Here is a 13,547-nt window from a genome sequence, read left to right as displayed (position 1 = left end):
GACAGGACTTTAGACAATCAATCATAATAGTCAAGTGAATAGCCCAAGAAGAATAAGAAAAGAAATTGGCCAACTAGGCCACTGTCTGAACAAAGAGACAAAAAGCGAAGGGTCATTTCACTAGTCGTGACCAAACGATAAAGGAAGTAATAATAGAAGCCCATGGGATAGCCTTCGTCCCTAAAAGAAGGAAATATACTCTTGAATGGTCAACATGCCCTAGTCCTTGCACCTTCAAAAGAATGAATCAAAAGAGATCCGAGCCTTAAAATATCATGTTAAGCTTAACAAAAGAGATCTTCAAGGCAGGGGAACTTGTCAAGAAGAATACAACAATGAAAAGATCGAAGTACATACAAAATAGTATCGTGATTTAAGGTCTCTTGTTAAGGTAACTCATTTATTTATTTCTTTCTAATTAGCCATGCCAAATATGATCTTATTAGAACTAAGTGCATATCAAGCTTGCATGTTGAAAATATTGCTATGAAATCGTTACAATTATTACAACCAATATGACTATATTATTAGTAGCATATGTTTCATCGTCATGAATCTGAGAAATTCTATTAAGTCTCCTAGATTTAAAATGATAGATGGTCGTGTTCACTATATCGTCATGAGTTTAAGTCTCAATAAATTTCCACTGTATTCGTCAACTCACCAAAATCTTTTTAAATTGCTTTTAAAATTATTTACTATGCAAGCACCTAACAAAGATTAGTTTAAAGAAGCATATAGTCAAAAAGCTTTACTTTTCATAGAATACTTCTCTATGATTCATATAGAATGCACTTCGTCAAATGACATCCATAATTGTATAGCATGTAGTTGCATATTTGTACATTGTCATTCTTAACAAAATGCAGCGAGCACTATTGATGTCTTAAGCGTACAATTAAAGAAGAAGGAAGAGGAAATTGCTATTACAAAGAGCAATGACCATAGTCATAAAAGCACACCAAAAAAAAAAAAAAATTCTAATCATGATAAAGCATTCCTCTAGTTCTCAATAAATGAGAATTACACTCTTCATGTTTGAACGGGGGTAATAACATGGCCTAGTTTTTACGCCTTCGAAAAATCGAAAGTAAAAGAGATCTAGGCTTTAGACATGAAGTATCATGTTAAGCTTAAGAAAAATCTTGAAAAGAGAGGAGCTCGTCATCTTGAAAAGAGAAGAGTTTGTCAAGAAGATCCCAACAATAAAAAGATCGAGATATCAACATGGCCTTAAGAAGGTCCAAAACGACATAGCGTCAAGAAATCTTTCCAGCAATAAGTGACAAGATTCCTTAAATGGATGTAAGTCACCAAAAAATGGCTAAGTGATAAGATTCCGCCAAGACGGATGTAAATCACTGACGAAGCCTAAGTGACAAAATTCCTTAAATGGATGTAAGTCACCAAAAAATGGTTAAGTGATAAGATTCCGCCAAGACGGATGTAAATCACTGACGAAGTCTAAGTGACAAGATTCCTTAAATGGATGTAAGTCACCAAAAAATGGCTAAGTGATAAGAGTCTGCCAAGATGAATGTAAATCACTGATGAAGCCTAAGTGGCAAGATTCCTTAGATGGATGTAAGTCACCAAAAAATGGCTAAGTGATAAGATTCCCCCAAGACGGATATAAATCACTGACTAAGCCTAAGTGACAAGATTCCTTAAGTGGATGTAAGTCACCAAAAAAAAATAATGGACAGGATTCCGCTAGACCGATATAAATCGCTGACGAAGTCTAAATGACGAAGCTCTGAAACTAGATGTAAGTCACCCAAAAGTGGCTAAGTGACTAAATACCCTTAGACAAGTGTAAACAGACAAGGATTCTCACACTAACGCAAGTCACACGCAAATCAAGAATATCAAACATGACAACTAGAAAATGAATAAAAGAAGAAGCATCGAAGTGATCAAAAATGGTCGTCCAAAGAAATCACCTAACTCTTTAGCAGTGATAAAAAATAGTCGTCCAAAGAAATTAGCTTGCTCTTTAGCAGTGATAAAAAATGATCGTCCAAAGAAATTAGCTCACTTTCAAGATCAAGCTATGATCCCTCAAACGTCCAAAAATACCTTCAAAAGGCAAATACTAAGAGGTCGTCATAGAAATACTAACATTCAAGAAGAAGAAAGTAGTTGAAGATAAAGAAGCCTGAATCTAAAAAAGTCAAGAACATTCCCTAAGCCTGACCAGCATAAAGCAAAATCAGACTTGGGAATGGGGGGGCAACTGATGAGTCCAAAAAAAACATTAATGTCGTCTATTAATATGGACGACCTTGCATCATTAACAAACCAAAAGATGTAACCGCTCAAGCACATTCAACACATTAATGGCGACCGTTACTCATCGGTCTTAAACGCCCATCAATATGATAACTGTTACACATGGGTAATAATCACCTCCAATGATGTACAACAGCTATCCAAATCACCTATAAAAGGGACAGTCCGTCTCACTTGTAAAGGTACGTCAAAAGCTAAAACAAAACACTATCTGAATACAAGAAATATGGGTTGATACTAACTTAAGCATCGGAGGCTCCCCTACCGGGCACAACCCGGTGGTCTCTTCGATCTATCTCTCTTTATCTTGCAGGTCCTACAAGATCGTCTAAAGCTCCGGATTGGATGAGTGACCCAACTAGCAATTTTGACATCATCAATACTCTTATTATAGTTGAAAGTAGTTTGTACCATCCAATGACAGAAAGCTTCTCAAAAGCAAAAAACAACCAGTATTATTCTCCTCATGGTAAGTCATGGACTCTATAATCAAGATTGAATAGTAGGTGCCAATCCCACAAATTTAAAAAAAATTAAAAAACCCTCCCATGCCTTTATACACGTTAGTAGAAGTATACCACTGAAAAGTGAGCAATGCTAGTAAGAAAGCAAAATATTTTTCGTAATAAATTTCACAACTTTTGAGATGTTATTTATTTTCATTTAGGTTTATCATTGACATTATATTATTGTCTACTATTTACAAATTGTTAGCTCAATGGTTGTGAAAAGAAAGAAAAAAAATGGTGACTCTAGACTAATTGTTGAAGGAAACCTTAGAGAATCTGCTAATCTTTCTCTTCCATCTCTTCACAATTTCAAATTTTGAATTTTTGTTATAATTCAAAATTTTAACTACTTAGAAGAATAGAAAAAGAAAATTGAATTTTACTTAGTTTTTTAAAAGCATTCCTGACAATGAGACACGTATACAACTTTGTAGGCATATTACTATATTCTTAACACTTTTGTATTATTTATTTTTTCAATTTCTTTGAAGAAATCATCAAATTATATGATTTAATTGTATGCATTCAAGTTAATTTCGCAATTTGATCATCATTAATTAACTATTTACATTGAGGGCGTTTGAGTAAATTGAACCAAGTATAAAAAAATAAATCACTATGAATTTGAGTGGGCAACATGTATTTTTTTTTTTTTTTACAAGATAGAATTTCTACTCTAGCCTAATCTAAGTGTATATGTGTGTGACCATACCGCACAAACATTTATACTTGTAGAGTGACCACTGCACCAAGGGTGCACAGTGGTAACATGTATTTTTCTAAAAACAAAGTGTGCATTACAAGTCATAATTAAATATTTATTGATCCTTAACATGTGTCTTAGGACATTCATTAACCAAATTATAATCAAATATGAGTTTTACTAACATATTTAAAAAATCATTTTAGGAAAATTTTTATGAAAAAATGAAAAAGTTGTCAAATTTTTTAACAGTTTTTCCAATTCTCCATAAAATGTTTCTAAAAATGGATGACTAATGTGTACTCTAAGGACATACATTAACTAGACCCATTATATATATATATATATATATATATATATATATAGCTTTTGACTAGCTATAAAAAAAAAAAAAAATTCACATTAATTTTTTATTTCAATTTTCACATTAATAGAATGATGGTTTAAATCCTCTTCTCCAACTATCAAATTATTAAAATAAAAAAATTATTATCATTTAAATGTTTCGTTTTAGTCCTTATTCTTTCAAAATCACTTGCCTTAGTCAATGTAAAATGGCATAAATGTAAAATTTTGGCCAATCACCCCAAAAAATTACTCATATCATTTTTTCTAAAATTATGCATATCTTGTCCATAGCTATAATACTTGTGTAAATTTACATGGCGACTATTCATGTGTAAAAGTGCATATTTTATTCATTTATCAAATTACTTTTTCAGTTGGTGTGTATGTATGTGAGTGATGTGGGTGTCTTAAATAGTTGCTTATGTGAATGAATAGTGAATATTTATTGAAATAACTTTTAGAATAGATAATTTGATGTAGATGTTTTTGAAAGTTAGTGGTGTAAAATAAGAAAAATAGATTCTTATATTAAAATAAATAGAAATTTTTATTCAAGTTGATGCGAATACACGAGTTGATGTGAATATTCTAGTTTGATGTGAGTAATAACAAATCTTTTCCCTCAATCATATTTTATTTTATTTCCTTTTCTCTCTATTCACTCCCCACCCCTCCCCTCCCCTCTTCTCTCAGTTTAGATTTACTACTTGTTGTAAATAAGTCAAGCTGTATGCCTGTATATATGATGGTCATGTTCAATTCGGGAAAAAAGTATAAAAAATAGTTTTTTAACAAAACAAATTAAATTTAAGTTTAAACTCGATGATAAAACAATTCAAGATTAAAGGTTATCATGGCATCATTTTTATTATAGACTAATTATATATGACATCTCAATCATTGTAAAAAATTATTAAAAAATTTTACGTCACCCAACTTATTAAATTTCAAATAGTCCCCATGAATGATAATAGTCTAGTTATTAACAAAGGTTGTCAATTAGATTTTAAAATTTCTCTCGTCTCTCTAATTTCTTCCCCCACCCCAACCCAACCCAGATCGGACTTATTACATGTCGTAGATAAGTCACCTTGTACATATTCAGTTCATGTTCAATTTGGAAAAAATCTTGTTTATGCTTTGTTATTCAACAACCAAATTACATTTAAGTTTAGTCTCGACCATAAAAACAATGCAAAATTAAAACTTAAGTACTTTTTTTTTTTTTTTTTTTTTTTTTTTATGGGAAAAAAAAAAAACTTAAGTACTTTATTGTTAACAAGCTTATAAATGTGGTCTCTATTTGAGACTCGGATTATCTAAGTTCAAATTATTATTTTTAACTTATTGATAACTTATCCATTTTGTAGTAAAAAAGACATTTTTCTTTATACCCATTAAGAAAGGAACATTGAGTTTAAGATGGATATAATAATACCATTGCAAAATTAAAAAAAAAAATGCTTGCCATCTTTCTAGATTTATAAATCTAAGTTAATAAGTTCATTTTTTGAAGGGGTATAAAATTGTATTCATGATATTTCTTTTATATGAAAAAAGAATGACAAATTTTTTTCCAAACCAAAGGATTACCAAGTGCTTGTAGTCACACTCACATGGCCTACTTAATAGTCACATATCTACCACCGCGTGCCCTTAGTGTGGTGGTCACTCCACAAGTATAAATGCTTGTGAGGTGTGGGGGGTAACAGCTGGGGTTGAAGTCACTAGGAGAGAGCTTCACACACGTATACACTTAGATTAGGTTAGAGTAAAAATTCTATCTTGTATTAAAAAAAAAAAAAAAAAGTCACATACCTTATTTAAATTATTTAATAAATCATGTAATTTAATGAATATTGATGGTCTTATGAAATGACACATAATAGTTTGGAGACTTGGGGTAGATTCCTAGCTCCAACCCATTTTGGAGAAGTAGTTTCTAGACAAGTTCCAACTTGTCCGACCAAAAAAGAAAATCAAACCTAAAAATGTTATACAGCTTAATCAATAATCATGTACTCATGTTTGATAAAAAAAAAATTAAATGATCTTAAAATTTTAATAATAAGCTCGATTCAATTTGGCTCAATTTCAACCTATCTCACAAAACCCAAGAATACCAGGTTCTACTTCTGCAAGTTATGTCGACAAAAAATCCTCATTATTATTGTACATGATTATTCAAAACAAATTAAAACATATTTTGTAAGAGAACTTGAGTTTTAGGTTATGTTTGGTTTGAGAGACTAAGGAAGAAAAGAAGAAAAGAGAAGGGAAATAAATTTCATTGTTTGGTTAGGAATCATGATGGACTGGGGTGAAGAGAAAATCCATAGCCCGCCATTTTCTTTCCTCCCAAGAAAAAGATAGTTCTTAGGGTGAGACCAACCAATAAAGTATATTTCTTTTCATTTCTCCCTCACAAACCAAACAAGTAAAAGAATTTCATCAAAAAAAAAAAAAAGTAAAAGAAAATTATTACCCTTTCCTCTCCTCTCCTCTCTCTTCCTCCCTTTCCTTTCCCTTCCTTCTCCCTTGTTTTTGCCAAACATAGTATTAAGTTTCAAAAAGTGAAAATCACAACGGCCTTGTCATGTTACCTGGGGAGATATTTATGGTGAAATCACCAATTCAAAGAAATCTCCTGTAAAAGTTGGCATACACCTTGTTTTACTTGAGAAAGAGATTTGCTTGTCGAAAACAATTGCTATTCTCGTAGCAGATTTTGTACTAGTGAAAAATTGCAGCGTTAATCAACCCGATGATTAATAGTCATTTTGAGTTAAAAGCCATCCATATTCCATGGGATTTGAGGCATGTATGTTAACTAAACAACCATAGCCACTTACCGTAATTGTCTTTGTCTAATGGAAAAAAATTACAAAAATGATTTCCTTTGTCAATGTTTGGAACAAATATCACGGTTCTAAGTAGTATTAGTTTGCATTATTTCACAATGCACATCTCCAACATGTTTGACCAGCATTTCCAGTGTAATTTCCTACATGTTTTCCATTGTTGGGGTGCTCATATTCTCGTGTTTAGAAGAAAAAAATTTCCTATCATATTTTGATCATTTTGCAAAGCTTTTTTCTTTGGGAATTTCCACAGAACATTTAAACTAGCAACTATGTACTTCAGTTATAAATCCACCATATATCAACCTTGGGTTTCATCTCTATGCATCGATATATACATATAGATGAAGACAAAATATAGAACAATGGAATCAACTGTGCATAAGATATACCAAGAGCCTTGTAATTCAGTGACGTTACCTACTCTTATGAGAATCGGGATTTGAATTTCTCCTCATTGTTATAACTATTGAATTATCAAAAAAATAGCTGATATAATATCTCAATATAAACAGTAAACAACAAATTTTTTCCAAAATATATATATATATATATATATGAAATGCAGATCAAATATCTTATAAGTGTAGCAAATACATGGTGTGAACCAACACAATCTACACATTTTTTAGTTTCCCTCAAATAGGAATGATTTTTCAGTCGGGGAAGAAATATCATACAGACCACTTCCAATTGAAGCAAATGAATCCCAGCAGTTGTTTGACAGACTATCGTTTGGGAAAGTTTGACCACTCTGCAGAAAAGTCACTAGAAAGAAATCCATACTCAAGTAGACCAGCTCTGTAAAGAAGGTGCCACCAGCAGCATCACAAGCTAAGCTATTCCATCCAATAAGATGACAAATCATCATCACAATCTCATTACATGATCCTTTTCTAAATTTTTAACTAGCACTCCAAAGTAATTTCCGAGTCATTGCTGGTGGGGCTAATCCTGGAATATCCCTGATGTCCTTGTTGTTTGGGTTCACGAGCTGAGACATAAAAATAAATAATTCACGAAATAAAAAATTAAGCAAATTGAAAGAAAAGGGCAATGCAGTGTTATACCGCCAGCTCTTTCACAAGCTAATGGCTTTTGACAGTCACATGAGACTGCAAAGACATGAAATGTTCTTGGTGATTAAGACACCAACTCACTATGAAAGGTTTAAGACGTGTTGATATGAATAATGTAGAAGCTCTAGAAGGTTATCTCCCCAAAAAATTATAAAATTATCTTAAAGGCCTCGAAATAGATACTTTCTGGACAATACTGTTATGAAAACAACCAAGCGATTCATCCTTGAACTCAAAGTTATCTGCAACTTAAGTAGTTAAGTTCCCAAAAAAATCTGTAAGTTCCAACTTCTTTTTTTCTCGACATAAATACGTCTAAATTTTACTGGTTTTCAAATGAAGCCGATCTCCACCAATTTTATGATCCAAGTCTGTAGCAATCATCAAACTATATTCAACTGATATACGAAAATTAAAATTATTGTTTCCCTCTTACATATGTTGTGGACAAGAAATCTATTCAGAAAGAAAAGGAATTGAACTTCTCCTAAAGATGACATCAAGTTGCAATCTGTGCATTACCAACGAATATGAAAATCTGACAACAATTAGATTAACTCTTCTACACCCACATGTACTGTGTCTGTTTCCTTTCCTTTTTATTTAGTGGAGTTCATTATTATTTTCATAAGAAAAGGGTATACTGAACTAAATTCTTTTACATTTTATTTGGGTAAGCAAAAAATGACTTGGATTCACTACAATTAACTACACCATTTGGCATTATAAAAGTCTTTTCCTGCAGCTTTTAGGCAAATAAGGGTTAACCAAACAAGTTCAACCTGAGATCAGCTTGCTCATAAAAGCCCCAATTGAAGCATAAAAACAGGTTAGGAAATACTATATATACAGTTATACACATTTAAAAACAATAGGCCTGTGGGCCTCCACAGTCAAAAAAAATTTTGGGGGGGGGGGTGTGTGGAAGGCCTAGTATTCATAATAATGAAGCTACATCTATATAATAAAGGGACATTATGGATTCTATTCCAATTTGTTATCAGATGGCAATAGCAGAATCAAATATTTAGAAAATAAAATATTGTTAATGGCAAAGAAAATGAAAGATAATAATATTACCTTAACAATAATGATGGCTATGACTCCAACGACAATAAGGAAGAGTAAAGCCATAATACATTTATCAGTTGCAACCTAATGAAATAAATGAGGTAAGTAAAATACGTAACAACTAATAGTCAATATATGACAAGAACTGGAAGAAGATACTTTTAGAGATTGACCTGCCTACCAAGTTCCTTCACAAGTTGAGAAGCTTTCTTGATCGAGAAATGGATAGAGTCCAGCTCATTAACAACCTGACCCATTTGTTCAGTCTAAACATAAATATAATAGACTTCTTTAGTTCCATGGCAATGAAAATTTTTGAAAGATTAAACGAAACAAAAGAAAAGGAGAGATTTGATATGACTAAATAAACTGCCATGAAGTCCATTTTTTTAAAGCTGAAAAACTACACACCTGTGCCTTGAGTGCTGCCGCAGTCTCTGTTCCAAAATTGACAGTGTCTTGAACAGTCCACAACAAACAACGAGATACAGAAATTATTTTTCTTTTGCAATGATTCCATACTTTAAAAACAGTAAAACTAATTTTATATTTTCTTACTCTTTTTTTTAGAGGCGGGGGGTGGGGATATGAAGTACAAGAGTTAGTTAAGATTTTCCATAAATAAGACAGAGGAAACCATGATCACACTTCAAAATAGCCTATGAAACTTATCCATTTCCAACTTGCCAAAATAAATAAAGTTATTTCATAACAAAATGATCATCAGAGAACATCCAACCTTTTTTGACCTCTCGATGGCTTGATCAGTCTCATCCATCATCCAGTTTCCACTACCTACTAGCTGTTGATTTGTCATGGCTGCAGACATATAGCCACTGCCTCAGCATTAAATATACTTTATAATTGAGAAACATTTAACATATAAAGTACTTGAAGTAACATATATTGGTATGAAATATATCAAACACAGGGCATGCTTCCAGATTAAACTTAAAGATATGCATTGGTTACTTTAAAAATGGAAATTTACAATTTTTGAACCATCAAAAAGATATTTTACATAATATTACTGTGACACTGATTTCATGATGCCAATGAGAGTGAGACTAACATTTTTATATTGTCATTTCTTCTTTACTTTTCACGTTTGTGTGCACAGCACTCACTACATTGCACACAAAGATATTCTCAAAGATAAAACAAAAGCCTTAAACTATAAAATCATTGATATATCATCCAGCAAGATTAAAGCCATCAAATTGGCAAGCACTAAGGGGACTATAGTGTTACTTGCAGCCATCAATGCTAACTCCATCTGTAATGCATATTACAATGAATCACTAGAGAGACACAGAGTTTTTAATTCAATATGAAATATTAAACTGCCGTGAAATCCATTTTTTTTTAAAGCTGACAAATTACACACCTGATCCTTGAGTGCTGCTGCAGTTTCTGTTCCAACATTGATGGTGTCTTGAACAGTCTACCACAAACAAGGAGATACCGAATTTATTTTTCTTTTACGATGATTCCATACTTTTTTGAACAGTAAAACTACTTTTATGTTTTCTTACTATTTTTTTTGGGAGGGGTGGGGGGTGGGGGGAGATATGAGTTAGTTAAAAACATTCCATAATTTGTTCAGGTCTTGATACAAACCAGTGCAAGTGATGCTCAAGGCAAAGCTAAAAAGACTAGTACATTTTAGAAATACAAGATAAAATTCCACCTATAACCTTCTACAAGGAAATAGAGAAGAATGATAGGAAATAATGATACACTTGAAAATAAACATTCCATACATTTTAGAAATACAAGATAAAATTCCACCTATAACCTTCTACAAGGAAATAGAGAAGAATGATAGGAAATAATGATACACTTCAAAATAAACATTCCATAATTTGTTCAGGTCTTGATGCAAACTAGTGCAAATGATGTTCAAGGCAGAGCAAAAAAAACTAGTACGTTTTAGAAATACAAGATACAATTCCACCTGTAACCTTCTATGAGGAAATAGAGGAGAATGAGAGGAAATAATGATCACACTTCAAAATAGCCTACAAAACTTACCCCTTTTCAACTCACCAAAATAAATAAAACTAATTTCCTCACAAAATGATCATGAGAGATAATCCTACCCCTTTTAACCCCCAATGGCTTGATCAGTCTCATCCATATCCGGTTTCCATTATCTATTAGCTGTTGATTTCTCATGGCAGCATGCATATAGCCACTGCCTTAGCATTAAATATACTTCATAAATGAGAAACATTTAACATATAAACTATAAAGTACTTGAAGCAACATATATTGATATGAAATATATAAAAAATAGGGCATGATTCCCGATTAAACTTAAAGCAAAGCATTGGTTACTTTAGAAGCAGCAATTTACAATTTCTGAACCATAAAAAAGGTAGATGTTAACAAATAACTTTAGACACAATACTACTGTGACACTGATTTCACAATGTCAAGGAGAGTGGTTTTTTCATATTATCATTTCTATCTTAACTTATCATGTGTGTTTTTGTGCACTCACTAAATTGTATAAAAAGAATTCTCAAAAATAAAAATAAAAAAACTAAAAAATCATCAAAATATCATTAAAGCCATCAATTTGGCCAAGAGCATAGGGTTTTAAAGAGTTACTTGCACCAGCAAATAGCAGCCATCCACGGTAACTTCATCTGTAATACACATTACATCAAACACAACCACTAAAGTAGCTACCCAAACCAACTTCACTGTGAGGCATATGAAGCTGGCATCTTTTCAGCTGATACAGAAACTATTATAACTATTTCTATTAGACAAAATTCTAGGACAAATCCACAACCAAATAGAAATGTGTTTATCAGGTATCCAAGAATTACAACAAAAATGCATGAGCCATAGGTTTGTATGACTATTTAAACCCATAACTAACTCTTATTTTAGCATGAAAGGCAGCCAAGAGTAGTAGACACATTAGTGAAAGCTAGCACATGGGTGAAAAAGATGTACACTTACACGGTGCTAGCAAGACATTATCTTCCCCACATCCTTTGGTGCCACGATCAAAGAGATCAATTCTCTTGTTTTCAAGATTTGACACATATCTGTATCCACAACAAATTGAAAACAAAATTATGTCTGCTGCTTTAAGAACCAAAATAATGGTAAATTGTGACTGATGTTAACTTACTGCTTTTTAAGAGTAACCTATGATCTGCATAGAGTATGAACATCTTTCAGTGCATTTGGAATACAAGATTTAATCAACTGATATAAAACTAAAATTTTGGAAAAAATCTATAATATCTAAGGCTAAATAGAAATAAAGATAACAACACACCATTGACTGTTTTTTCTCATTCAGCATCTTGTTAGTGACTGGATGATTTCTACTCTCCAAATCCATGGTTTGTCAGGTGAACACGCCGATAACCCTGAAAAGGCAAGACTAAATTGTCTTTCTGACTAGAAAATAAAAACTAACAAAAAAGGAAAAGGATAAACACTTGTTTTATATGGGTAACTAAACTCACACACCTACATAGGATTCAACCCATGAGCTATCTTCCACCTCTTATTTAGGTAGGGAGGAGACGGCATTTGACCCAAGGACCATTTGCAAAAGGAAAATGAAAACACATACAAAACATCAACTGCAGCAGCAGAAGCATTATATAAGACTGTTTTCTAAAGAGTTTTTGCTAAGCCATTAATATTATCCCAAATACCCATCGATGTTTGAACCAGCGACCTCACCACCCATCCCATACTAGTCTCAGATCACCAGTTTTGTTAAGTAGCAACTTTCAAGCATCAATTAGTAAAGTAAAACATTTTCTTTGGGCAGAAATTAAACATCCAAGGTTATAGGAGAATTTTAATTATATCTAGATCTTAACATTGCATAAGTCCTTAAGCATATTATTTACTGAGTTTTACAGGATGTTCATGGTATTGAAATTGGAAATAGATTAAAGGGGGTGTAGATCCAGAATCTCTGTCCTACATTGCGATATATAACATCTATGTACAAGACTCAATGTTTCACTGTAAGTGACAGTGAATCTATAGTTGATACAACAAACATAAGCGATACGCAATAGCTCGCCTTTTAACAAGGCCTATTAAGAGTTAAAACCATATACTGCAAACATTTAAACTCTACTGAATTACAAGCCTCATGAGTCATGACATGTCATGTCAGGTTAAGAAATATGAATACCAGTGAGACAGTTGATCTATGTCTGTAGGGTAGTTCACATTATGGATGCTGGTTGTGGGGTTGCTAATTTCTGCATACTATCCCCTGGGATATACAAACACATGTCCTTTGCACCAAAAGATGATATGATGAAAACCCAAAGGAAGTGTTGGTGCGTACTAAATACAGCAACTTCATTGTACAAATTATAACACAATACCATTGAAAAATTGTAATATTTATTCACTTCTCATTCTTTGATTACCAAACAGAAAAAAGTTTTGCAGACTTCAATTCACTTTTTCTTTACTTTTACTTTTCTAACTTCAATTACATGTAAGTGTGCAAATCATAGAGCAAAATCAACATCTAAGGAGCCGAGCTAGGTGCCTTTTGTAAATCAATATGAATCATAGTCCCCAATGCCAGTAAGGAAAAAAGAAAACATTATTATATATGTCGGGCTGTTGGTGAAAAAGAAAAACAAAAATTATAACAAACTGTTACCGAGGGACAAGAAAT

General features: G+C 32.4%; 2 protein-coding genes across 6 annotated transcripts in view; both read right to left on the bottom strand.

Moving 5' to 3' along the window:
• Positions 1-13,547, bottom strand: part of LOC115973134 — a 69,117-nt gene that overhangs the window by 53,282 nt on the left and 2,288 nt on the right. Inside the window, exons 4-7 of one of the 5 annotated variants that reach the window (XM_031093382.1) lie at positions 12,165-12,258; positions 12,015-12,038; positions 11,840-11,928; positions 10,630-11,517 (exon numbers count right to left, since the gene is read on the bottom strand). The exons of the other annotated variants lie outside the window; for them this stretch is intronic. The gene's annotated coding sequence lies outside the window, so the exon portion shown is untranslated. Of the gene's footprint in view, positions 1-10,629; positions 11,518-11,839; positions 11,929-12,014; positions 12,039-12,164; positions 12,259-13,547 lie in introns of those variants that run through there. 5 annotated transcript variants of the gene reach the window in all.
• Positions 7,276-12,587, bottom strand: LOC115973138 (novel plant SNARE 11-like). The gene is made up of 10 exons (XM_031093385.1): positions 12,553-12,587; positions 11,840-11,928; positions 11,480-11,517; positions 10,251-10,307; positions 10,115-10,139; positions 9,613-9,682; positions 9,275-9,365; positions 9,037-9,111; positions 8,873-8,947; positions 7,276-7,707 (listed from the first exon to the last, which is right to left on the bottom strand). Exons 1-10 carry the CDS (start codon positions 12,585-12,587, stop codon positions 7,618-7,620), a joined length of 645 nt encoding a protein of 214 aa, XP_030949245.1. The 3' UTR covers positions 7,276-7,617.

The sequence above is a fragment of the Quercus lobata genome, unplaced genomic scaffold (genome assembly GCF_001633185.2).
Source record: "Quercus lobata isolate SW786 unplaced genomic scaffold, ValleyOak3.0 Primary Assembly Scq3eQI_12, whole genome shotgun sequence".
Lineage (NCBI taxonomy): Eukaryota > Viridiplantae > Streptophyta > Magnoliopsida > Fagales > Fagaceae > Quercus > Quercus lobata.
Note: the sequence above shows the minus strand (reverse complement) of the source record. Positions and strands in the feature narration are given on the sequence as shown.

What these genes read in the sequence shown, in the direction of transcription:
- LOC115973138 (XM_031093385.1), bottom strand. Translation starts at nt 12,587, where the DNA reads ATGGGTGGTGAGGTCGCTGGTTCAAACATCGATGG. An exon ending in GCTGGTTCAAACATCGATGG is followed by an intron (nt 11,929 to 12,552) that starts GTATTTGGGATA and finishes TTGTGGATACAG; the next exon opens with ATATGTGTCAAATCTTGAAA. An exon ending in ACTGATCAAGCCATCGAGAG is followed by an intron (nt 9,366 to 9,612) that starts GTCAAAAAAGGT and finishes TCATTGCAAAAG; the next exon opens with AAAAATAATTTCTGTATCTC.